Raw genomic sequence first — 24055 nt, 5'->3', positions numbered from 1 at the left:
TAGGATGAGTGAGGACGGTCTGGTACGGCTGCAATTAACAAATTTAATCGAATATTTAGTGTTTTACTTTGAAACTACTATAGTTAGCTTCTGTTGGCTACCACTAGCAAACGGCGTTATATAGTTGAAGTTGTGCAGAACCAGGCTTTTTCTCCCTATTTTTTGTAGTTCTCTCATGTCGCTGACATGGGACAGTGGTAGTGTTTGATTAATTTATATAAACAATTTGTACAGTAAGTCGTAAAAGCTGCGAAAATAAGGGTGACCCAGTTGATCTGTGCATAATTGCATCATTGTTCTTTTAGCAATCATCTGTTGTATCTAGGAATAGATCATCCGAGATGGATATTGTAGGGCTGGTGAAGAAATCTTACGCCGATTATGGCACAATGCTCTGGGACTCATGGTATACTATGATCACCGAAGAACTGCACGTAAGTTTAATGGTTAGCTACGATCTATCTTTTGCGATTTGGGCGAACGGCTAAATGCGACTGTTTCTTTCAATCATTGTTTAACAGTATACGTGGACGCTCACTTATTGTTTAGTGTTTGGAACTCTGATAATCATAGGCTACTGGTGGCGACAGTCGCGCAAAAGTATGTATAGAAACGATATTTTGACATTTTACACGAATTCTATTCAAATTACCGAAAATTAATATTGCATTCGATTTCTTCAATAAAGAACGTCTGGAAAGAGAGGCTCTGCTATTGGCCCAGATGGAGACTAAGCGCATCTTTGAATCACCGCAAAGATTTAGGAAGAGGGATAGAATAATGTTCTATGGTCGCCGAATTATTCGTAAAGTTAGGTCTTATTCTCGACCGGGCAAAAAACGTAGGCCTATGATGCGTTTTTCGAAAAACTTGCTCGAGTCGAACGAGCCTCCCGCAGAGTACCTGGAAGTGGCGTCGGATGGCAATGATCGTGTACCACCTGATGCTATGTATATGCTACAATCAATTCGTATATTCGGCCACTTCGATACACCGGTCTTCCTCAAACTGTGCAAACACACAGAGGTGATCGATCTTATGTCCGGCGAGAGCCTCATTAAAGTGGGCGATCCGGATGACAGCATGTACATTGTACAGACCGGTCTGGTAACTGTTTACCTCAACAATCCAGACGGTTCTGTTATTACGCTGAAAGTGGTTCGCCCTGGCGAATATGTAACATCCTTGCTAAGCTTCATTGATGTACTTCTGGTGAGAAAAATGCAATGCAATCATTATCATTACATTATAATCCTAACATCGTTGATTGGTCAACAGGGTAACACTAGCCAATATAAAACGATCACAGCTCGTGCCACGGAACGATCGCAAGTGATCCGTTTGCCAATGTCAGCCTTCAAGCAAGTGTTCGACGAGTATCCAGACCTTTTGGTGCGCGTAGTGCAGGTCATCATGGTACGACTGCAACGAGTTACTATAACAGCTTTGCATAATTGCCTCGGGCTTAGCACGGAACATATCCAGGCAAGTAGCCAGTGATTGATTCTTTTTTATTTTTACGCTAACTGCAGTCTTTTTTCATCATAGTGTTCGACACAACGTAAGAAAATACAGCTGAAAACTGAGATAAAACCACTCAGTCCAGGCCATCGCCGGGTACCGTCCGATCAGGTGCAATCGCACTCGTTAGTTGAACTTCGACCGGATATGTTAGCTGACTTATCCGACAGCCCACCTGGTGCTCGGCCGTCTTTCGTACCTTCTGAACCAATTGAGCACACTATCTTGAAGACTGCAGTGGTTGACCGTTTGTTACAAGAACTAGGCCTTAACGAGTCGGAGCGGGCAGCGATCGAGAAAAATGTTTTGATAAAAGAGGTTGCTCAAGGAACAATACTTATTAAGCAAGGCGTGTTAGAGGTTTGTTGTTTTTGATATGGCAGACGATGCCGCTTGAACACAATTTAACAGTTACGCTTTGTCTGTGTATAGGAAGTGGTGCTGATTTTCGTGATCAGTGGAGGACTATGGTTGGCTCAGATTCCTCAAAAAGAAATGAAAGAGTTCGACAAAATGCCAGATAATATTGAAGCACATTCGATCACAATCCACCCGGGAGATTTAGTTGGTGGGTTGGCCGTGCTGACTGGCGATAGCAGTTTATACACGATCAAGGCGAAGTATAATTCACGCGTTGCTCTCCTAAATAAGGAGATTGTTTATGGGTAAGAGCTTGGCACATCTTGCCATTAACATTACACTTAACGTTATTGGGAATTGTTTTCAGAATCATGCGCCGACGACCTGCGGTAGTGCTGGACATAGCAAAAAGCGTCGTGAAACGGTTATCACCCCTGGTGCGGCAATGTGATTTTGCACTAGATTGGAACTTTATAGAATCCGGTCGAGCCGTGTATCGTCAAGCGGAGGATAGCGATTGCACTTATATTATACTCAATGGCCGATTACGTTCAGTTGTGACTCATGAAAGCAGTAAGAAAGAAATAATAGGAGAATTCGGTAAGGGTGACCTCGTCGGTATCATTGAGATGATTGCAGAAAAACCACGTACAACGACTGTAATGGCTGTGCGGGATTCAGAACTAGCCAAGTTACCGGAAGGACTGTTCAATGCTATCAAAATCAAATACCCGGTCGTCGTGACACAACTGATTCGTTTGTTAAGCCATCGCTTTCTCGGTTCCGCACAGTCTCGTCCGCTGTCCACTTCAAGTGCTCTAAACTCCCTACCCTTCGAAACAAACCAACAGAGCCAACATCGCTACTCAACTGTCGCTGTTCTTCCCGCTAGTGACGACGTACCGCTGGTAGCGTTCGTTTACGAGCTCTACCACTCACTCTCAGCAATAGGGCCGACCGTGCGGCTTAATATGGACACAGTTTCAGCGGCGCTTGGTCCCAAATTTGCGGACAAATCGCACGAGTATCGTCTAACAAGTTGGTTAAGCCAACAGGAAGATCATCACAATATTACCTTGTTACAGTGTAATAACGCCTTGGATCCATGGACACAGCGCTGTCTTCGCCAAGCTGATGTGATCCTGATTGTTGCGCTCGGTGATGGGTCACCCAGCATCGGTAAGCTGGAAAAAGAGATCGATCGACTAGCGATAAGGACAGCAAAGGAGCTGGTGTTGTTGCATTCTGATTCTCACGAAGCTCATCCAACTGACACTATGAGCTGGCTAAACATGCGCTCGTGGGTATCAAGGCATCATCATATACAATGCCCGAACGGAATGCTGAGTCGACGGAATCCCGGAAAAGTCGTAAGCATATAATTTATGGAACTGTCTAATTTGTGTTAATAATATTTTCACTAATTTTCACTTTGTAATATCACTTTTTACGCAGTTTGCATACTACAGCAAGCAATTGTCGACTGAACCTTACATTCATTCAGACTTTTCGCGTCTAGCCCGTTGGTTGACGGGCAATTCGGTCGGAATAGTACTGGGCGGTGGTGGTGCCCGAGGTGCTGCCCACGTAGGCATGGTGAAAGCAATCCTAGACGCAGGGATTCCGATAGATATGGTTGGCGGTGTGAGCATTGGCGCATTCATGGGAGCCCTGTGGTGTATGGAGAAGAACATTACAACAATGACACAAAAAGCACGCGAGTGGTGCAAGGTGGGTGAAAATTGTCAGTAGGGTATGACGTGTCATAAGAATTTATTCAGTATTGTTTAATTTTTTTTTAGAAAATGGCAAATTGGGGTCCACAGCTGCTAGATCTCACCTATCCGATAACATCAATGTTCAAGGGAAGGCATTTTAACCAAACGATTCGAAGCACGTTTGGTGATATCTGCATTGAGGATTTATGGATTCCTTATTTCACATTGACGACCGACATATCCGCTAGCTGCGCTCGTGTTCATACCCATGGTAATGTAGATTGCAGAATATTTCGTTGAATACTCGTTTTAATTGTCTTAGCGCTCGCTTGCTATCGTGATGTACATGTTTTCTCCGCTTGTCGGGCAAGACAAAATTTTTCTCTTTACTCTTTTGGCGTTAATGGAGCCAACTTTTAAAATTGAAAAAAATCTAAATGCATGTCGATGATGCCTATGCTCATTGCATTTTTTAAACAGACGTTGTATTATCTAGTTCATCTTGCAAATATGTTGTATCAGAATGGAACGTAGTTAAACGATCGTATAAATCTATGCACTGACACCCCACACCACCGGTAAAACAGGTTCTACGTGGCGTTACGTTCGATCTTCGATGTCACTGAGTGGATACATGCCACCGTTGTGCGATCCTAAAGACGGGCATCTATTGCTGGATGGTGGTTACGTCAATAACCTGCCAGGTAACTATCATTATGACCGAAAATCAATATCAAAGAAGAAAATAAATCACAACGCTGTGATGTTGTGATTCCTCCTGCATTCCAAGTAAGTCGATAACATGTGTTGCGGCAATCTTTCAAGCTTGAAAATTAAACTTAATACGAAATCAGAAAGCATTTGGGCGTTCGAAACAAGAACTTGATTATTTAAATGTAATACATACGACAAAGATCGCACATTTTAAAAAGGGTTACATAGTAGAGTACCGACGTGGATTATGCTAGTGCTAAGAAAACAAGTCAAATGGATAATTGTTACATTTGTGTGTGCCTTTTCTGTTTCATCTAACCATCTCGATTATCCCATAGGATCTATTGGCACTTTGGTGTTTAAGACACTGGTAACGTGAATGAAAAAGTTTATTTAATGGCACGAAACTTGTTTTGGTACATCTAAAATTATGCACGAAAAAATGTGTTTCTGTGCGTAAAATATGTACATTTTCTGCTCCAACAGTTCCATCAATGAAAATCGGAAAAATAAGTTATTTTGTTTCAATATTTAAATCAATTGCATTGCATTGCAATAGATTCCTGTACAAAATACGGATTCATTGTTTTCACGGAATGTTCGTTAATATCTTCCTAAGTGTCCAAAGAAAAAGAGAAGAATTTTATTGCCTGCGGCGGCCTCGTATGTAGTCACGACGGAAAACCATCATAATGGATAGTAACCAGTATTAGCTCATTCGCCATTTCCTACGTTTCGCTATACAACAAAATGTGTATTATCGTTATGATATTAGGAATGCTGTGGCGTTATGCGCGTGCCAGTATGTCAGTAGCTGGTATTTTTCCACCTATGGTTGATAATCGAGATGGTCACCTTCTATTAGATGGTTGTTATACAAATAACGTTCCAGGTAATTTAAATTTAATGTTTACGCTACTTTTATTTTTTTATTTTTACAATTTGAATTTGGTTATTTTGGCTGCTATAATGAAATAGTCAATATGGGCTAGTACTAGTGAAACTATTTTAAAGTTAAAGCAAGCGTTATCAATGGGAGGCTGCTGGATAAATCAAGTTGGATAGATAAAATAATCAATCGTTTCACTTAAGTAAAGCTTGCCCTTTGTACATCATCAGTGGTTTTTGGTTGCGTAGATCATCGGTTTTATTTGGTTTATGTTATTCGTGCTTATCTAGTAGCAGGGGTTATTAGCATTTGACATCTTTCCAAAGTATAAGTATTAAATTTTGTTGGAAGACACACTAGAGGGCTGACAAGTAAATATTAGAAAGGCAACATGAGACGGCACGTTTTACATACAAAGATATTTCGTACTTGCTGGGTATTATATTATTTTAATTCTTGTGAATAAATATTTAATATTCGTTTAGCAGAATTAGCCAGAAAGAATAAATTTGAGCACCCGCCGTTTGAGATCGACCAAGCTCCCATTTTAACTATTCCTTATTTTTCCAGCCGATGTAATGCGAGCTCAAGGCGCAACGCACATTATCGCGATAGACGTCGGATCGCAGGATGACACCGATCTAACGGATTACGGGGATGATTTGAACGGCTTCTGGTTGCTTTACAAGCGTTGGAATCCATTTACTTCACCGGTGAAAGTACCTGATCTTCCCGACATTCAATCGCGGCTTGCCTACGTCTCTTGTGTGCGACAGCTTGAGGTATGTATTGGAACTAAAAGGTTGCATCACACAAAGGAAACCTCTTGGGAATCCATGTTAGCTGTTGCAAACAGGCGTGCTGCTCGTCTGCACATTTTTATAAGTTCCTAATTTTACTCGACTAAACATACGGCTCGTCCGTCCATATATATGTAAAAAAAAAAATTCTGCACGATTTATCGCCACGCCACGAATATATGTAGATCCCATTGTATGACCGTTGCTTATTACGTTCTTACGTTTGCAGGAGGTGAAACAGAGCGATTACTGTGAATATATTCGTCCGCCTATCGACAAGTACAAGACGTTGGCGTTTGGAAGCTTTGATGAGATAAAAAACGTTGGTTTCGAGCACGGGAAGGAGTGTATTGAAGAAATGAGGAAGTCCGGAAGACTTTCGCGTTTCAATGAATGGTCTGTGCAAAGCGTCCCGAAAAAGGAAACCCATTCACTGAATGAGTAAGTGATTTTAAAAATTACATTTAAAAAATGTAAAGAATGGTGTAATATTGACCCTTTGCTTTGATTCTAGATATTCCTTCGTAGACTTGGCACAGCTAGTATGTAAAGTACCAGAAACTCATCCGGAACGAGTATACTCATCCAGCGAGGAAGATTATTACGATGGATATGCTTCCGAACCATCTAGTAAACCTTCAGTGAAGAAGGGAATGCAGGCAAATCGGCCGGCTGGGGGGTCGCTCTCCGAGAATGAAATCGATTCTGATGAACTGGAAATCCCACGGCCATTCATACCATTTGTAGGAGCACACAAAACACGAACTGATCAGAAACAATCTTAAACATCTACAGTGATATAAATAGATATTCGCACGATCATGCTACGCCATCCAATTAATGCCTATGCAATTATAGCAATTATAGCCGTACGAATATCTATTGTTATCACTATATAAAAATACGTCAGAGTGGGTTTCCTTAGTTTGAAAAATTGGATTTGTGCTCATGTGACTTTACCACCGACCTTTGTGGGTAGTGTATTAAATTCTTGATTCAGTCACATAATATCCGAATATAATATGTGTGGTTACTTTGAAGTTATCGGATTATATTGAATTCTCTCAATATCGTTATGACTAATTTTGAATTTGTCAGAGATTTAACGAAGCTGTGAATTTTGAAATAAACAGATAATCGCCCAATCTTCTTGAATCTTTTTGCTGTCACGATAATAGTAACACGTATGAAGGCAACGGCGATTACATACGGTGTGCCCTTCTAATTCAAATACGCTACATCATTCGAACACCCAGATATGGCTGGATTATATTTGGTTGTTATTCACTGTTCTGCCGTCATTCGCATAATAAATTAATTGTAAAAATGACCCATTCAGAGGAGGGATTCATGCGAGCATAGAAATTATTCAGTATGGCATATGGTTTCCCGTAATTTGATCTACATCAAACCGTTTCATCAACGTTTAAAATCCAAACTGTATCTCTATGCACCGAATGCACTAGCTGGTACTACTTATTCACTGCTTACATGTATTGTTATCATATCAACGTATCCAATTGTTGTATACTTCAACTCACTTACATTCATTTGAATCATTCGAAATGATACCCCACCTAATTTGCTTGCATGCAGTGCTATGATATGAATTAATTCGTTGCGTATCATTTGCTCTCTGCATCGGTCATGTCTTAAGATCGCTATCTGCTTCAATAGATTTACCTGAAATCATGCAGCATTATATACCGTCGTATTTGATGTAACACGCATTACACATATTCTAATGTATCATTCATATTCCCACTTTAGAGGAGGAGTGCGCAAATATTTTAAAAACAGAAAGGATGCTCGCCTAGTATCACAGGATCATCTTCGAACGATGTATTCGTCTTACTCAGCGCTTTGCTATTGTCTGTAGCTTCTATATTGTCGGTAGCAGCTGATTTAACACTTCCTGGTGCCTTTGTATGCATGTGGGGGTTTATCGTAAAACCTAGTTTATCTTAGGGGTTCTAAATGGAAGCGGTTAGGTGATGTCTGTGACCTGCTTTTGGCACGCTTCTTCATCGACTCTCGGTGGCCGTCCACGCGGCTACGCCCGGTGTTCAGATTCCGGTCGCTGTTAGAGATTATTGGTGCCGCTGGCACTTCCCGCAGCCTGCAGATCGGTTAGTCGATACACATTGGTAGTCGATTGCTTCTTCTGGCGGCGGTTACGTTGCGGCAGACAGATACGTTTCAGCTTCCGCCACATGATATGCCAACGGTGCTCTCGCTTGCAGCCGCTAGTGGTAGATGTAACGATCGGCGTCGTACTCCTTTGCGACTGCGTCTGTATCATCATCTGAAATTAAGAGGGTGAAGGGTGACATCTGGCAGATCTGGCATCAAAGTAGCCTTATATGGAGCAGTCAGTAAACTCAACCTTACCGGCTCGTAGATATGCGCATCTTCCTCTCTCGACCGTGTGTAGACAACGTCCGGGCCAGCCGACCCAGAGATGTTTGCAACAAACGATCCAGCTGCCATTTGACGTTCGACGACCAGTTGGTTGTTGCAAAACCTAACAGGAACCTTTGTCTTCGAAGTCAGCTGCGGAGGATGTTTCTCAGATGCTAAGAATTGACCAGAAACATCGATCTTCGATTCGTCAATAGCGGCAAGCCCCGTTGTGTCAAGGGTGGTGTGGTAGGTGAGACTACTGTTTAAGCTGCTGCCACTAGTATCCATATCGATCGCACGTCCCACTGCACTCTGCTGCTCCAGCTGGGCTTGCAAACGCCGTTCCAGATAGTACTCCAGTATCTCGCTGGCGGTCATATCTCGGCTTCTGGTTTATTGGAATACATAGGGATAGATCGATTTACGATCAACAAATCCAGTGATTGGTGAAGTGGAGGCCGTACAGTATCCCAACAGTTGCCAGGGCCTTACTTACCTTTTAGGTCGCCTAAGAAACTGAAATGCCTTCGTAATGATCTCTTCGGCGTACTCTTCGTCGCAATGGTCACGTTCTTCCCGTTTTTTCTCTGTTACTTCTCTAATATCTTGGCTCGTCGTAGTCGTCGTCGTCGTTGCTTTGGCAGGTAGTATCGGTAACGCACTAGTAGCTACGATCGGACGCTTTTGGAATGACGCGACCTGTTGCTGCTGGTTCTTCCGGCGAGGTGGTTTCTGGGGGATCAGCTTGCGGCGCAGGCCACTGCTGCTACGAATCGTCGCCTCGTCCATTGTTTGCTTGAGGGCTGCAATGAGGTGGCAGTGCTACCAGAGTCTTCGATCATGATCAGTCTTTCGGTCATAGCATACCCTATATGCAAGTCCGAAGGTATTTTTCCTTATTTTAATCAATTGCCCACACCCCACGCCGCCAGCCAATTGAAGTAATGGCGCCTTCGTTTGGCGATGGCGTACGAACGCCATTTTGACTTCCTCTTGGTGATGATTGTGTAGCCTTTTTAACAGGACTCTTTTCAAAGTTCTACGAGCAAATCCGCTGCTGAGAAAAGCCAATGTAGTAAATCCATTGTAAAATGTTCTGCAAACCTGCCTAAGCAGCCACAGGAAGCAAAGGTTACGTTTGAAGGTACGGTAAAGAGTTCAATGATCCCCGAAATGGCGTCCCTCGCGGAGCCATGCAGTACCATTTTTAATGCAAGACAGTCCAACCTGTACAAACCCACGCAACTACCAGTGCAGAGCGTCATGTAAAAAGGATTGTTTTTGCTTTCTTTTTATACCTATAACTATTTGAGGCTTTATGTCCAGTGGCATCGTGGTTTACCATTGCGTATACGTGTCGTTTACTTACTTGTATCTGAACTGCTCTTGATCGAGTCTTTCGCACGATTGCAGCCGAATCGATTAGCTAACGATTAGCGTATTACTGAAATGCCTAATGCCTTTTTTCTATTTTATAACAATATGCACGATACCCGTAATATTAAAATCACGCACACGACCTGGTTTCACGCCTAGCAATCCACTTCTGTCGGTATGCGAGCGGGAATGCAACCGACGCTTAGTAATCTGGCACCTTGCTCGTTTGACCGATCCTCGCACACTTTGGGCATTCCCGAACGCAGAAACATTCACTAAGCGCCGTTAGTATACTAACGCGTAACTACCACACGTGTATTTAACGTTCGCCCTCGGTAAAATTAAAGCCCTCCACACACTGCATGCGGAAAGTACGAGAAGCAGTAGAAAAGTGGGGGATAGCAAATTACATTTAAGCTGCTTTCACATCGAGGGCGTTTTACGAGCGTAAAACGCGAGTATTAGACGCAGCGTGTTTTCGACGCAGAAAACACGTTTGTATCACTCCAAAATATGTGGAAGTGTTCATAAGACGTTCTTACAAAGCTACTTCTTGGAGCTTTTGAAGAGCTTAAATGTGGTAAAAGACTAGCCGTGGCCACACGGGGCGAAAACTCTAGCGCAAACGAAAAAATTAATGCCAAAACGGTTTCGCTTAACCCTTACACGCTGTCAAACTTTTATACGTCCGCGGACTTTTTCGCTGAACCCTTGACGCTATCGAACGCTTTATTTACGAAAATGTAGGTTCTTTTCGTATTGTTTTTGCATTTTTAATATAAATATAACAGCAACAGCAACAAAATCGTTCAAAACTGCAAAATTTATTCGGAAATCAACTTCAGCGGCCAAAACACAGATGAAAACAATACGTTTGACATTTCGGCATAAATTTTCGGGTTTTTACCCCTGCCACACGAAGCGAAAACATTTTGGCATTAATGTGCAAATTTGCGCGCAAATTTTCGCCCCGTGTGGCCACGGCTACTGAAATAGGCCCCCCCACTCACAGTGAGTTACTGAGTGAACGAAAAATCGCTGTTTTACTGGTAAAATGTAACCTTTTTTACCCCTCCCCCTCCCCTAATACATTTATTTACGTTTCCATATATTTTTATGAAGGTTTGTTTATCAGAAAAGTGGAAATTAGCGATTTTGTTTGGACACTCAGTAGCTCACCGTGAGTGGAGGGGTCTTTCAGTCTTTCAGACCGAAATCTCTCACCTTGACTCACTGTTGTTCGAAATATTTCATGGTGGGGACTGCAAACATTTCTCACAAAAATGCTATAAGGGATGCGCGCTACAGCTGTCAAATTCTCAGCAAATCCTCTCTCTCTGCTCCCCGCTCCGGCGACCGGGTAAAATCTCTTATTACGTTTTACGAAGCCGTAAAAAGAACGTCCGTCTCCATCATCAAACTTTTCCGTGGTTCACGGGCGCTATTAAAGCAGTTATCCGAAAAATCTTATCGATAAACACTAAAGAAAAGACTCAGTTTTTGAAGAATATCCTTCGATTGGATTGAAGTAAGTGCGTGGTGTCGTTAAATGCTTGTTACGAAGTTCGCTTTGTGAAGTGCAACGGGTGCAATAGTGAAAAGACTCATTCTAACCTAACATTCGTAGCGCCAGAAAACGTGCTCTGGTTGGTGGAAACTCGCTGTTAAAAGAATTGTTTGGTTCCTAATTAAGTTGTTAATCGCGGTTACTGCGCAAAAGTTCGCAATAGAACAAAAGAGCGACCTTTTCATCCAGAAGGCCGTAGTTGGTTTCCAGCGTAAGCTGAAGCCACGCCGCTAGCAGCAGTGCACCGCAGCAGGAGTGAAGCCACGAGGTTTTGCAGCGCACCTTTGTATTGATGTTGAACTTGTATGTACAAGAGGCCAGCTAGTTCGCGCGTAGGCCAATATTGGTGTTTGGTTGTATTTTACGCTTCACCGTAGCGATAGATCGTAAACTCCATTTTGTTTTCCTTATTCCAAACGTCGGTGTAAAACTCGCGTCGTCTGCGAATCGGATGTGTTGCTGATATTAAGGTGTCGACATTCGATTGCAAACCAGCCTCAACCAAAGCTAACTTCAATCATAACAAGTTAGTAGCCTTCGCCTTGGCTTTAGCTTGCCTCAATCAACACATTTTGCAAACTAGGAGAAAAGTCCTTGACGAGAATATCCGAAACATTCAGGAACGTTAGTTCGGTGGCGCTTCAGCAGCAATCCGGTAAAAAATCAAACACGCAATTGTACCGGAACAACATTAACACCCCAAAAGGTAATCAAGATAGTCCTTTGATTTTTTTATTTTGATTATTTGCACATGAACTGAACCATATTCCAAAGAATTACGATTCTGTAATAGAGAATCATATGATTGCTTCTATGAAAGTAGAAGAAGCACATATATTGGCCTTGAGCTTACCTTTAATTTTTATTTTTATCATTATCTATAAACAACAAGAGAGCGCATCTACTCTGCTGGTATATACCCATCGGCGTCCTATATTGTCATAAACGATGGAGGACGACAAGGGAGGGAAACTGGCGAACGGAAGCGACAGGGCCGACCCGGTCCAAGAGGTAATCGATCTCGATGACGATGTCATTATCGTGAGCGATGATGATGCGGGAGGGGAGTTCAAAGATGGTGCGACGGCTAATGTCGAACTTGCAATGAAAAGCCCAGGCTCGTTGGTCGAGAAAACTGGACGTAATCGCACTCGCCGGCTGTCCAGATCGAACAGTAAAAATGGTGTGCTAGGTGTCGCAGGCACACCCAATTTCGTAGCGCCACACCGTAAGTGGAAGAATAGTCGCCGTTCGCGAAACTTGCACGGTCGCGGGCTCCCCAAGAAGGGCGGAGCTGGTGGAAAGGGTGTATGGGGCAAGCCGGGTGCCGAGGTGTTCGACGAGCTGGATGATGAGGATCCGAACGATCCGAACTTCGACATCGATGCGTACAACAGCTCGCACAACGTGGAGCTGAAGGAGGTTGTAACTGCTCCACCGGTTCTGCAATTGACTGAGGAAGAAATGATCAAGAAGATGGAGTCGATTCTCCTTGAGTACTACGAGAATGGGGACACTCATGAGGCAGCCGATGGCTTGGAGCATATTCTTGCACCCGAAATGAAACCCCTCGTTATTAAAACGATCGTAGGCGTAGCGTTTGATCACAAGCAATCACAACGCGAGATGACCTCTGTCTTGATCTCGGATCTGTACGGTCGTGTAGTCACACGCGATGACATTTGCGCTGGTAAGCTTCCACCTTGTTGAAAGGGTTACGGGGGAATGCGGGGAAATACCTTACGCTGAACCGTCCTGTGGTCCATTGCTCACTTTAGGATTCGATCAACTGCTGTACGAGTTACCCGACATCATGCTGGACACACCAGATGCTCCGCATTTGTTGGGCAATTTCATTGCCCGGGCGATAGCTGATGACTGCGTTCCTCCAAAATATGCGTACGATTCCGACCGCGAGGATTTAGACACCCATGCGCGAGCGGCACTCGTACGTGCCTCCGCACTGTTGTCGATGCCCGGCGGTTGGAGTAAGCTGGATAACGTTTGGGGCGTCGGAGGCGCTCTCCGTCCTGTTCAGACTATAACGCGGCAGATGGCTATGCTTTTGCAAGAGTACGTTGTATCGCGTGAAATTGAGGAAGCGCAGCGCTCGATAAAAGAGCTGGAAGTTCCACATTTCCACCATGAGCTGATCTATGAGGTATGTTTTGATTGCATTATTTTTGTATTGGCTGTTATTTCTTCTATACTTATCGTTTTCCCATACAATTCGGTTGGCCGTTGAACCCTTTTGCTTCTTTTGCAGGCAATCATTATGACGCTCGAGGCGTTCAACGAGTCAATCGAGGAAGCAATTTGTCACCTTTTCCGGACGCTCGACAGTACCTGTATCGTATCGCCGGAGCAGATGGAGTTAGGTTTTAGGCGGGTCTACGATGACATGACGGATATTGTGCTAGACATACCGCTCGCCTATTCCATCCTCGACCGCTTCATCCAACGTTGCCGCCGAGCTGGCTCATTCCTAAGCGAAACACTCATCAAGGACCTTCCTACGCGGTAAGTACTAACAACATGGAACGGGCTGTTGACAAATTGGTGGGCGTGCGGGCGGGTTCAGACGGGAGGACGGATTGTTTATGTATGTATCGAGAAAAAAATTGTTCTATTTTTACCGGAGGAGAGTGTAACCTTCGCAATCAACGCTTGTTTGTACGCGTCTGATGTTGTCTCATAGTGGAGTAGGTAGTGCATAACGCATACACACAAAAGCTCGTGATAACAACAATCGTACTACCTACCTTGTTGACCATCCTACCATGGCAGCATCCTACCATGTTGACCTATGTTGTTGACACGAATCGAAATATGAGTGTTTTATCCGGCTCCAGAAACCTGAGGTCCATGGTTTGAAATTGTCGATTATACAATACAGTGAATCTTTCTTCATATCCCTGCCAAATATTTCGAACAGTACACTGTCATTGCTTTTGTAGGGGTTCTTAAAACACTCTTTCTCTGTTTATACCAGAAATATTGCGTCGTACTCCTATGATGCGTCACATGCTTCTGCAAGGTCACCTTGGTTTTCATTCTGTCATAGAGTGTTGTATGTTTTCAAAGTTACGCCTGGTGGAACAGTTGGTAAAGGTTGATTATTGATTAGGTGACCGCAAAGAAAAATATTTTTAGATCAGAAGAATCGGACGGTTAATCATCAATAATGAAATACTACAGTGTAAAAACATTAAATTCCTTTGAAAGTAACCACATTTAAATTGCTTAATAACTTTTAGCTGAATAATAAATCGCAAAATTAACTCCTTTATAAATAGATTTATACGTCTGATATGGAATAGCAATTGACACAAACTGCACTATAATTATAACATATCTGCTATCTTTTCTTTCTTTTCTTTAAGTGGACGTAAGCGCTTCGTCTCAGAAGGTGACGGTGGTCTGGTGAAGCACGTGAATTTTCTAAAGAATATGTAAGCAACAACGATATTAAACTCCAGAGAAGATGCCAAGAGATGGTAAATAAGCATTTGATTATGATTTTGCATACTTTTAACTAAGCGAGAAGCAATGAGTTATAAAGAAAGAAAAGATTGAGCTCGCGTTTTAGAAGAAAAAGGCAAGAATAAGATTTTATTTGAAATATAACGCGCATCCTACCGAAAACTCTACGAGTTTTCCGAACGCTTCAATACAGTTTAAAAAAAGTTATAAAATGGATTTCGATATATTTTGAAAATATTATTTGCACAATTATAGTTCATACATCAGAACATCAGTGTATCAATTACTTTCATCGTCATTTTTATCTTTTTTGCAAAAAGAAATCTATAACTAAAAAGTATTTTTGAAATATTGTTTTTTTTTATTATTAAAAGATGATTAAATAATCAAAGTCACATAAAGTCAGGGGGCTTGTTGATATGTACGGAACAGTTGCAAGCCAGGAGCATAATCAAGCACATCATACAAACATGGCATGTAGCTTGTTATAAGAGCAACATAAGCGATATAATATTAAGGGCCAGAACAAAGGAACACGAAACATTTAGCAAGACCCTGTTTTAGTAGCAACATGAATTTTCTGTTCGATAGACATCATGTACTTGCATTAGTAAAAAAAACATTCGCATAGATTGGTTTCGATTTGATTGCAATTTGTGTGTTTAATTAGGAATAAATCATTCTTTTTGGAAAAGTTCCCATCACTAAAGAACGTTTTGTTTTTGCAAATGTGCGTTAAGAAGTTTTGCTGCTCATAATGTGAACGAGAGAGTTGTCATAACAGCACATAACATAAAAGAAGGACCATAGATGAGGTATTACGAGACAATGAAAACGGAAATGTTTTATGTGGCGGGAAATACACGATTCCGCGCGCTGTGCGTATATTTTTCATCTTGTTTATCCTCGTTTTTTGTTTCTATTAGTTAAGACTAGATTTTATGATTGATTAGCGGAAGTCCTCCGAATGTGGTAAATGACATTATTTGTTCTATGAAAAAAAAAGAAAACGTAGATTTTGTCGTGTTTGAACCTCAGATATCCGCGAAGCTTCCTTTCATTATACTGCAAATGATGCCTTTTCTGACCTACGGAATATTGTATGATAGCGTAAAGCAATGCCTATCGTGGTAGCCTATCTCGTATCTTTGATCAAAATAATTCCTAAACGTTTGTCGCAATGTGCTCCCTACTTTCATCTAAGAATTTTATCAATCATTATATGTGTTTAAAAGGATGGTAAGTGGAGAAGCCATTGCGTTTTTTTCACTCTTACGGGTTGGATAGTAAGCGACAACAGAAATGTAAAACCTTGCCACTTATGACAAACAAACGTAGTCAGGGAGAAATATGTTGTTTAAAAGATAAATCAATCAAATGAAGATTGTGTATATGTACTGTAAACCGTGGTAGTGCATAAAATAATAAAATAAAGTGTGAACTACTTTAAGTGTGTGTGTCCAAATGCAGAATATACAGCTATATCTAGGTTTTTTAAAGTTTATTTAGTATATTTTACGATTTCGCGTGTTTTTCTGCAACTCTTGCTAACAATACTTCATAATAGTTCAATTCCTTATTAAATAGCTGATGTGCGGGAATCTGGAAAAAAATATCCCAATTCGTTCACTTATAAGTAATCTTAGTTTGTTTTGTACGAGATTATGATTATCTGAAATAATCTCACATCTTTGCGCCTGAATCGTTTCCTAACTTTTTACGACGCAGCCTTCATGTGCCGCATTCTTTATTAATCATGTTTTGATGCTATTATCCCATGAAAACCAAACTATAATACCAACTGTTATATTATAGGCGGCTATTTGCTATTATTCAGCATTGTTTCATTTCTCTTGTAATCTGCCGCATTCGGATAATAGATTTTCCTTTACAAACACCACAGCTAGCGGTGATTTGTTGCAAGTAAATCACTCGAATTATTGCTATATTTGTATAAGAAACCCTTCTATCAGGTCATGCCATACATTATGTTTAAACCTATTACAGCGCCTTGTAATAGTGAGTAGAAGCCTTCGGGTGAGGATAGGATTTTATGAGATAGGTCCGATCTAAGGCTGTTCCATTCAAAGCTCGTCGTAAGATCTACTTTCCTGTATTTCTCTACTATAATCCATAAAACAATCCGAGGCGCTCAAGCTTTTATTTGTCTACAAATCATATCGCAAAACATTGGCTAGTTCTATCCAGAGGAGCTTATTGTCGGTGAAGAAATCAAATCGCAGAAACGATTCATAAGAATGATATCGATTTCAAAAGTTGTGGGAAGTCAGACCACGAAACCTCACTCTTGCAATTACTAAAGGTATAATGTGTGTCAATGTATGTGGAAGTTTTGATTTAACCTGTTAAAGTATAAAGGAGTAATGAAGCCTGTGTCGTGTTGCTAAACTACCGACTAGTGGCTTGTATATTGGTGATATTTGAAACAGTGCAATAGATATACTCGGAGCCATAGGATTGTTAATTGGTTTTAAGGGGTGAATCCTGATCGGTTATTCCTTGCACTTCTTCGTCTTTACGGTTGGCTGAACTCTTTTTTTGATCGTCACTGTCCTCATCCGAATAATCTTCGTCGTGGGTGTGCGTAACGGAGCGTGGTGTTTCTGGGCGGGTGTGTGGCACCAACACGCACAGCAGTTCTTCTTTATCGTGTAGCAGCTAGAGGAAAGAAGACGAAGCCAGAGAAAAGAGTAAACAATTAACAAACACCGCGGTAACCAGGTTACGAGCGGACTTACGATGCAAAGTTCCTTGGAGTCATCGCACACTTTCTCATCGTCATCAGGTACAGATGATGGAGGTACTACCGGTTCGATACCAAAACCGCTCGTTGTCAAAGATGGTCGAGAAGGCCCGCTGTCACCGCCACCGCCGCTGGATGAACGAACGGGTCTTGTGCGTTGTATCATGGGCGCATCAAGCGTGAATCGCTGTTCGTGGGCCACGGTCGACTCATGTGGCAGCAGCATTGCCGGTGCGCGGAACATGTACGAGAACGGATAGTACATCAGGTTGAGAATGGTGGCGGCGTACAAATCGGCGTATCGGACGACCTGACTGGAAAAAAACGTCTGTCGCGAGCCAGAGCGGAACAGGGATCCCATCATACCGTAAGCTAGATCCATCTTGTGCGTGACGTCTCGTATGGCCGTGCGTACCGACCGGATGTCCGGTTTCTCTTTCGCGCTTGAATCGAGATTCTTGTACAGATCGCCAAGCTGTACATCCAGTTGCTGTAGTTCTGCGAACAGCTGGCACTTGTCAGTCCACACATGCAACTCTTGTACCAGCTCCGGCACAATCAGAAAAGTACGCCAGCCGCGTATTTTCTTGCTCTTCAAGATATCGCCGAAAATATGATCGCCAATGTATAGCACGTCCTTGCCTTTCGCGCCGATCAGCTTGGTGAACACGTCGCACGAACCACCTGAATATACCTGGTTCGCTAGCAACGGTCCCATGTGTGTGCCGACCTTGAGAGCACCGGTAGTCGTGTCGACCTGTCGCAGGATCGTACCCTCACCGAAGAATAGCGGCTTCCGTGCGTCTACTACGATCGTGTCGAAGTACGTCTTCCAATCACGGTGAGGTTCGTTCGGCTTTGCACCGTGCGGAATGTCGAATAGGAATGTCATAATGCGATCGGTAAAGTTGTAATCGCTGTTCGTCAGGAGGAAAACCTTGGCGCCTGATTCGCGGATGCGTGACAGTACCATCGGCAGCCGCTCGTCCTTCTTAACATACTGTTCTAAATTCTGGACGAAATCATTCGTTAGTTGCTTCTAGAATTACTGTGTTCCATGGCCCAGCAGCTTACCTCAAGTGTCTTCTTCTTAAGATCACCGTAGATGTGCACCCAGTCAACGGCTCCGCGCACATCCTGGAAAATCGACTTGAACGACATAAACAGCTCACCATATTGAACACCGGTTCGATCGACCTGTTCAGCGTACTGTGGCGAATGCGTGAAGAAATCTACCAAGCACGCGAAGAGATACGTTTCGGGTAGGTTGAAGAGTGTGTTAAGCACGTATACGCGACTTTCGTCTAGCTGTAAAAACTTGTTCGGATACAGCTCGTACACCTGGTGACTGGATTAAAAAAAAAAGTTTACGATTCAATCGAACCTCATTTGGATATTTTCTAATGTGATGTAAGGACTTACTGCTTGAGAAACTCGAAACCATGCACACATACAAGAATGTTGCCGTAGGCGTCCACTTTCAGCAGGTTACCGTATAGCGAATCGAACCAGAGGCCGCGGACCGGGAACGATGGGTCGTACTCGAATTGCAAAATTTCGATAGGATAGCCGAGACTCACCAGGCGCTCCTTCACCAAATCAAAGCCTAGTTGCTCGTACTGGGGCGATTTGTACTCCGCAATCGTGTAGTCCATGTCGAAGCCATAAAATTTGATATTCTCCAAATGCATCGACCGGTTGACGAAAATCCTGTCGACGAAATAAGTAAAAAAAAACGATATCTATGTATAGTGCTTGGTTAAAGGGTGCAAAAGGAATCCTTCGCGTAGATCAGGGGTCTCAAACTCGCGGTCCGCTGGTTGCATGAAGTTATTTTGTGCGGCTCGCGGCCACGTTCGCTGTGTATATGTTGTGGTCGGCGATTAACTGTGTGGTATACATGCAACATACAACAATATTCTATGTATTACATGTATCTTGGGCTTAGTGATTGGTGATTTAATAGCAGTGATTGTAGTGTTCCTAAAGTAGAATGAAAACATTTTCGTTGTTCAAATATTTCAATTCTTTGAACATTTTTTTATTTGATGCGACCAGCGGACAGCCTGTTACTTTTCACCGCGGCCGGCATACTAATATGAATTTGAGACCCCTGGTGTACGTCCTTAGTTAAACCCTTCCTCGAATAACCACCTTATCAGTCGTCGGTCTAAAGTGGACATTTGACTGTAAATATAATAGCGGTTGGTCAAGACTTTAAAAAAGAAAGTGAAAACCTTAGCAGCGGTGCGATTCTGGTCCGAATCATTGTCATCGAAGCTTAAACGTCTGGATGTATAGTGACTCTAAAGTAGAGTAGAGTCTTTCTTATTTTTCATTACTGTTCAGGTTTTGCTTCGTTATTCCAAGATTCAATCTAGGATTCCTATGATGCTGGAGATATCTTGCATTATTATACGACTCCAATTTTATTTTTCCATGTAGCTGTCGGTTGGAATATTGTTTTCAATCTCATCATGAGATTAACGAACAGCCTTATTCGTAATGAGCCTTGCCAATCGTTGTAAACAACTGCCACCACCACCTCTTATCTTCACGATCTAAGACATTTGCACTATGGTTCCTCAGGGATTCGTTTGTTAGCGCTGACGGAAGCATAAATATTGCTACTAACAGCAATTGGTATGGTATGTAATCGCTGGGTAAATTGTGCTCAACAAAGTAGTTTGAACACGTATGATTTGCAAGAAGGACACTGATACAAATCCGCTGGTCCGATTACCTTAGCATAAAGCCGCGTTCGCTAGCGTGCTGTTACCAATTCCAATGCCGTGTGGCATAGGCGGCTTATCGCCTGGTCTCTGCGTGATAACGTAAGTAGCGTCAAATCAAACCCTTATCACTAGTCCCATACACATACGCACACAAATGATTATGTATGCGCTGACCTCCTGTCGGCTCAGGGAGCAATCGTTGATAAGCATGTTCGACGTGTTTCCGTCCATCCGCTGCTATCTCTATACAACGCTTCGTTGATACCGCACTCGGATTGATTGAGCTTTCGACTGACTTTACTGTTGGTAATATTATCATATGGGAAGATTGATTAAATCGATCAATGATGGCTTACTGCTGCATCTCCACTGCTGTTTACGGCGCCTCATCGATTCACACGAATACGATTCTGAACATTTTGAATATGTTTTTTTTCTTCTGAATAATACTCTGTACAGTGTGAGTGTATATGAGACAAAGTTGGGACAATATTGCTGACAGAGACAAAGATGGACAGAACTAAGAGCACCCCATAAACCGAGATTATTACAACACTGTCTATTTGAAGTATAAGCAGAGGAATGTGATTTTGTGGGTCAATTTAAACTCGATTGTTCGCCTGCTTCTGCAGCGGCATAGACCTTCAGACAGTTTTATGTGCCATACCATCGCTATGGAGAAAGTGAATGTTGGATGCGTTAGAAAGTCAGTAGCCCACTCCAAACCTACTATTTACTGCCTTTGACTTTGTTTAACATGAGTCGATCGGTTAGAATCATGGGGTCGGGGAATGCAAAAACTACGATGATATTACTATGGGGTCTCTGGTGTCATTGATATGTATTAGATGAGTAATTGCAGTCTATCGTCATCCTCTGAATCGATAGCTGCACGGCATATGCTTATTCGAATATTACCTATGGCTGATCTCCCGCTTATAGCCGTATATCGGATCGCTGGTTGTCGGCACGAGTAATCGACCTTCGTGGTCCGCGGGGCGGCTTCCGCTGTTGGTAGGACACGCTCCGCGCGTTCGCGCTTCGATAGAGTTGGCCCGACCGCGCAATTCTTCGACCGTGGCCGGTGGTTGATGCGGCAAGCTGGCTTCGAACGCATCCTGCGATATGTCAGGCATGGCTACCTATGCTTTCAGATTCAAGTACGTGTATACCGTGAGCACTCGTAATTTGTTGAATTGAATTGTTTTTATCAGCGAGATACGCCTTAGAGCAGCGATTATAGGGTAAGACGTGCAGCTGATACAGCTGTGAAGACTCGACAGTCAAATGCAAGGTTGTTTTTGCTGTGGCACCTGCTATCGCATGCCTCTTGAAACAAGCTAAGTTCTCTGCGTTTGCACTGCCTAGCTTTTAACGTATGCGTTGATAGATCACCGAATGTAACAACCGCGCAGCAATGTCACCACACAAACTGCGCTAAGCCAGAAGTGCGATGACGTGCAATGTTTGTAGTCAATGAGAGCGAGGGAATGAACGGCAAGAGTGGGCCACTGCACAACTGAGTCTCACACTTGCATCAAGCCCTAGGCGAAATTTACGACTGAGCAGTGAGCGATGCGTATGAAATTGCCACTTAACTGAGAGCGCTGGTGGACAGTGTGCGGCTCATCATAGGAACATTTCTAATTTACAGTCTCAGCTCTCTTGCTCTCTCTTTCTCTCTTCGCTCTCTGAATCTCTCGTTCAGATTGCATAGGTAGCAGACTGATCGCCAATTGAAATTCGGTCACTCTTTCCCGCTATTGTTACTGTGCTCGGTGAGAAGGTTAAAGGTCACACTGGACACAATACACTGGAAGCAAGTCGCGGCGAGACTGCTCACGCAACACAAGTCATGATGCAATGTGCGTTTACCAGTGGAACAACTATTTGTCGAAATAAAGTATATGCTTTTATAACCCACTATTGGTTTCCCCAACTCATAATAAAGGGAGGAAACCAAGCCTGCTTTTAACATAGTCTTTAAACACTTCTGGGCACATTCACTCTCATTTTGGCGGAACTGTTGATGTTCAATCGTCTATGTCGAGCCTGCAGTTATAAAAATCCAGCAAAAATATACTTCGTCTCTTAGACGTACTTTGAAGACAAATTTTACATACACTCAAGAGAGGTCCTATAAAAAGTACCTTTTAGTTGAACAAAGGAACTACGCAATGCTGGCGAGGGGCTAATATTGGTGTAATATTTTTAAAAGAATTTTGTCATTTGAAATTATGCATAAACCTTACTTGAAACTGTGGCTGTAATTACTTAAATCAGTTAAATCTTATTTTTAGCTAGAATAGTTAGTGAAATATAATATTACTTTCACTTTATTTAATAGAGGAATTGATAACAATCGAACATTGCACGGTTAATTATTTTTTATGTTCATTGGTTGAATATTCTGTATAAAATCTTTCAAAAACAAAATCGCGAATGGCTAGTTAAGCATCGCTGGCTCGCATGAAAATAAAGATAAAAGATATCTTATGAAAATCACTACAACTGTATCTTGCATGAATCTGATTTAAAGAGATCAATATAGATCAACATCCGAACCAATAGTATCAAATAACCTCCGATAGCCGTATGAAAGACTAGTTTATTGAAATTTAAGTTGTGTGCTAAGGTCAATGATTTGTCGTACCTGTGTTCTGCTTTCCGGTAATATTTTTTTGTGGTGCTTTCACACCCGGCCGTCAGTTCCGTGCCGGGAAATGTTTGTGACAATGGAAGATCTGCTGATGAGAACATAGTGAGCGTCGGTGTAATTGTTCACGACGTAGTACCCTCAACAACAGCCCCTGCAAAAAATTAAGTAATAAATTCAGTACAATTCTAGGAGTACTAGATAATATCTACTCTACTAGATAACATACTTTGTGTTTGGCGTAGCCTAGATAACACCAGCGAGAGCAAACCACAACGTGTAATTTATCTCTGAGAAACCTATGTAAACGCCACCAGCATTCAAGCAGAGGAAAGTGGAACTTGTATAGTTTGCAACTGATGGTCAATAATGAAGGACAATCATTTTTTGGACCATTCTTTCTTGTAGCTTGGTGAAGGCAGTAAAATTCCTCTCTCGTCAATTCTAAAAATATGTTCGCAGATCACCGACACAGTTGTACACATGAGCACACAGTAGGCCGTGACGTCGGGTCGAGGAGCAAACTAGAACCAAGTTGGATGAAGACGCATTTATTGTAGAAAGAACGTAGTGTTAGGTTGATGGAAGCAAGAAAACACAATGGACATAGAATTGAGCCTCTTCTGGTTAATCACGCGTCTAGCAAAACGCACTATTTTACTTGTCGGCACAATAGTCGATCTCCCGGTTACAAACAACACAAATGTCAATCTCGCATTCGCACGCTCATGCTTAAGGCTGCCACACATAGGATGCGACAGATGGCCGCAAGTAACGCATGCTTTTTGTGGCAGCCTTAATATTCGTTCTCTTACCGTGGGTCCACACTTCTAAAATGTAGGAAAAAAATCTATGTAATTCTAGCAAATTATAAGATTCGCGTTTTCACTTTCATCACTTTCTGAAACTGTCACATTCAAAGAAAGAACCACTAGCGCCTAGGATTAGAAGCTGGACGTGTGGATAAGATGTTAAACAAGGTGTTTTAAATAGAGAGGTGGCTTCTTGTAAAATAACGTGCCGTGGGGTTTTTTTGTTTAATATTTCAGAATTTGACAGTTAGGTTCG

At 42.4% G+C, this 24055-nt stretch overlaps 4 protein-coding genes across 8 annotated transcripts; 2 read left to right on the top strand and 2 right to left on the bottom strand.

Moving 5' to 3' along the window:
- The first annotated feature begins 8 nt into the window (after window positions 1–8).
- On the top strand, window positions 9–7157 carry LOC125955340 (neuropathy target esterase sws). Of its 3 annotated transcripts, none has more exons than XM_049686474.1 (14): window positions 9–233; window positions 306–434; window positions 522–600; window positions 689–1212; window positions 1279–1485; window positions 1549–1881; window positions 1954–2186; window positions 2249–3251; window positions 3337–3612; window positions 3684–3870; window positions 5089–5205; window positions 5773–5984; window positions 6232–6443; window positions 6517–7157. In XM_049686474.1, the coding sequence occupies exons 2-14, from the start codon at window positions 342–344 to the stop codon at window positions 6785–6787; spliced, it is 3747 nt and encodes a 1248-aa protein (XP_049542431.1). In that variant the 5' UTR covers window positions 9–233; window positions 306–341; the 3' UTR covers window positions 6788–7157. The 3 variants fall into 3 exon arrangements, with proteins under 3 accessions (XP_049542431.1, XP_049542424.1, XP_049542440.1); XM_049686467.1 differs by lacking the exon at window positions 5089–5205 and adding an exon at window positions 4187–4303; XM_049686483.1 differs by lacking the exons at window positions 5089–5205; window positions 6232–6443; window positions 6517–7157 and adding an exon at window positions 4187–4388 and having other exon boundaries at window positions 5773–5873.
- Window positions 7158–7927: 770 nt separating this feature from the next.
- On the bottom strand, window positions 7928–9988 carry LOC125955359 (uncharacterized). 2 transcript variants are annotated; one of them, XM_049686496.1, is made up of 4 exons: window positions 9775–9988; window positions 8902–9237; window positions 8394–8793; window positions 7928–8307 (listed from the first exon to the last, which is right to left on the bottom strand). In XM_049686496.1, the coding sequence occupies exons 2-4, from the start codon at window positions 9192–9194 to the stop codon at window positions 8086–8088; spliced, it is 915 nt and encodes a 304-aa protein (XP_049542453.1). In that variant the 5' UTR covers window positions 9195–9237; window positions 9775–9988; the 3' UTR covers window positions 7928–8085. The 2 variants fall into 2 exon arrangements, with proteins under 2 accessions (XP_049542453.1, XP_049542460.1); XM_049686503.1 differs by having other exon boundaries at window positions 8902–9208.
- Window positions 9989–11152: 1164 nt separating this feature from the next.
- Window positions 11153–16423, top strand: LOC125955857 (programmed cell death protein 4). Its single transcript, XM_049687124.1, has 5 exons — window positions 11153–12055; window positions 12242–13039; window positions 13128–13510; window positions 13616–13869; window positions 14733–16423. The coding sequence occupies exons 2-5, from the start codon at window positions 12298–12300 to the stop codon at window positions 14803–14805; spliced, it is 1452 nt and encodes a 483-aa protein (XP_049543081.1). The 5' UTR covers window positions 11153–12055; window positions 12242–12297; the 3' UTR covers window positions 14806–16423.
- Window positions 16424–16734: 311 nt separating this feature from the next.
- Window positions 16735–23666, bottom strand: LOC125955782 (cytosolic purine 5'-nucleotidase). 2 transcript variants are annotated; one of them, XM_049686956.1, is made up of 6 exons: window positions 23217–23666; window positions 22985–23141; window positions 19019–19306; window positions 18671–18944; window positions 17592–18608; window positions 16735–17511 (listed from the first exon to the last, which is right to left on the bottom strand). In XM_049686956.1, the coding sequence occupies exons 2-6, from the start codon at window positions 23089–23091 to the stop codon at window positions 17314–17316; spliced, it is 1884 nt and encodes a 627-aa protein (XP_049542913.1). In that variant the 5' UTR covers window positions 23092–23141; window positions 23217–23666; the 3' UTR covers window positions 16735–17313. The 2 variants fall into 2 exon arrangements, with proteins under 2 accessions (XP_049542913.1, XP_049542903.1); XM_049686946.1 differs by lacking the exons at window positions 22985–23141; window positions 23217–23666 and adding an exon at window positions 21250–22078.
- Between the last annotated feature and the right edge of the window lie 389 nt (window positions 23667–24055).

The sequence above is a fragment of the Anopheles darlingi genome, chromosome X, assembly GCF_943734745.1.
Source record: "Anopheles darlingi chromosome X, idAnoDarlMG_H_01, whole genome shotgun sequence".
NCBI classification, from domain to species: Eukaryota; Metazoa; Arthropoda; class Insecta; order Diptera; family Culicidae; genus Anopheles; species Anopheles darlingi.
Note: the sequence above shows the minus strand (reverse complement) of the source record. Positions and strands in the feature narration are given on the sequence as shown.

Excerpts from the sequence above, each read along its gene's own strand:
- LOC125955340 (XM_049686474.1), top strand. The coding sequence starts at position 342 with ATGGATATTGTAGGGCTGGTGAAGAAATCTTACGCCGATTATGGCACA. Across the intron at positions 435-521 it reads TGATCACCGAAGAACTGCAC|TATACGTGGACGCTCACTTA; the intron begins GTAAGTTTAATG and ends ATTGTTTAACAG. Across the intron at positions 601-688 it reads GTGGCGACAGTCGCGCAAAA|AACGTCTGGAAAGAGAGGCT; the intron begins GTATGTATAGAA and ends TCTTCAATAAAG.
- LOC125955359 (XM_049686496.1), bottom strand. The coding sequence starts at position 9,194 with ATGGACGAGGCGACGATTCGTAGCAGCAGTGGCCTGCGCCGCAAGCTG. Across the intron at positions 8,794-8,901 it reads TTTCTTAGGCGACCTAAAAG|AAGCCGAGATATGACCGCCA; the intron begins GTAAGTAAGGCC and ends CCAATAAACCAG. Across the intron at positions 8,308-8,393 it reads ATGCGCATATCTACGAGCCG|ATGATGATACAGACGCAGTC; the intron begins GTAAGGTTGAGT and ends TCTTAATTTCAG.
- LOC125955857 (XM_049687124.1), top strand. The coding sequence starts at position 12,298 with ATGGAGGACGACAAGGGAGGGAAACTGGCGAACGGAAGCGACAGGGCC. Across the intron at positions 13,511-13,615 it reads ACCATGAGCTGATCTATGAG|GCAATCATTATGACGCTCGA; the intron begins GTATGTTTTGAT and ends CTTCTTTTGCAG. Across the intron at positions 13,870-14,732 it reads ATCAAGGACCTTCCTACGCG|TGGACGTAAGCGCTTCGTCT; the intron begins GTAAGTACTAAC and ends CTTTTCTTTAAG.
- LOC125955782 (XM_049686946.1), bottom strand. The coding sequence starts at position 21,467 with ATGCCTGACATATCGCAGGATGCGTTCGAAGCCAGCTTGCCGCATCAA. Across the intron at positions 19,307-21,249 it reads AAGCGGGAGATCAGCCATAG|GATTTTCGTCAACCGGTCGA; the intron begins GTAATATTCGAA and ends TTTCGTCGACAG. Across the intron at positions 17,512-17,591 it reads ACTCCAAGGAACTTTGCATC|CTGCTACACGATAAAGAAGA; the intron begins GTAAGTCCGCTC and ends TCTTTCCTCTAG.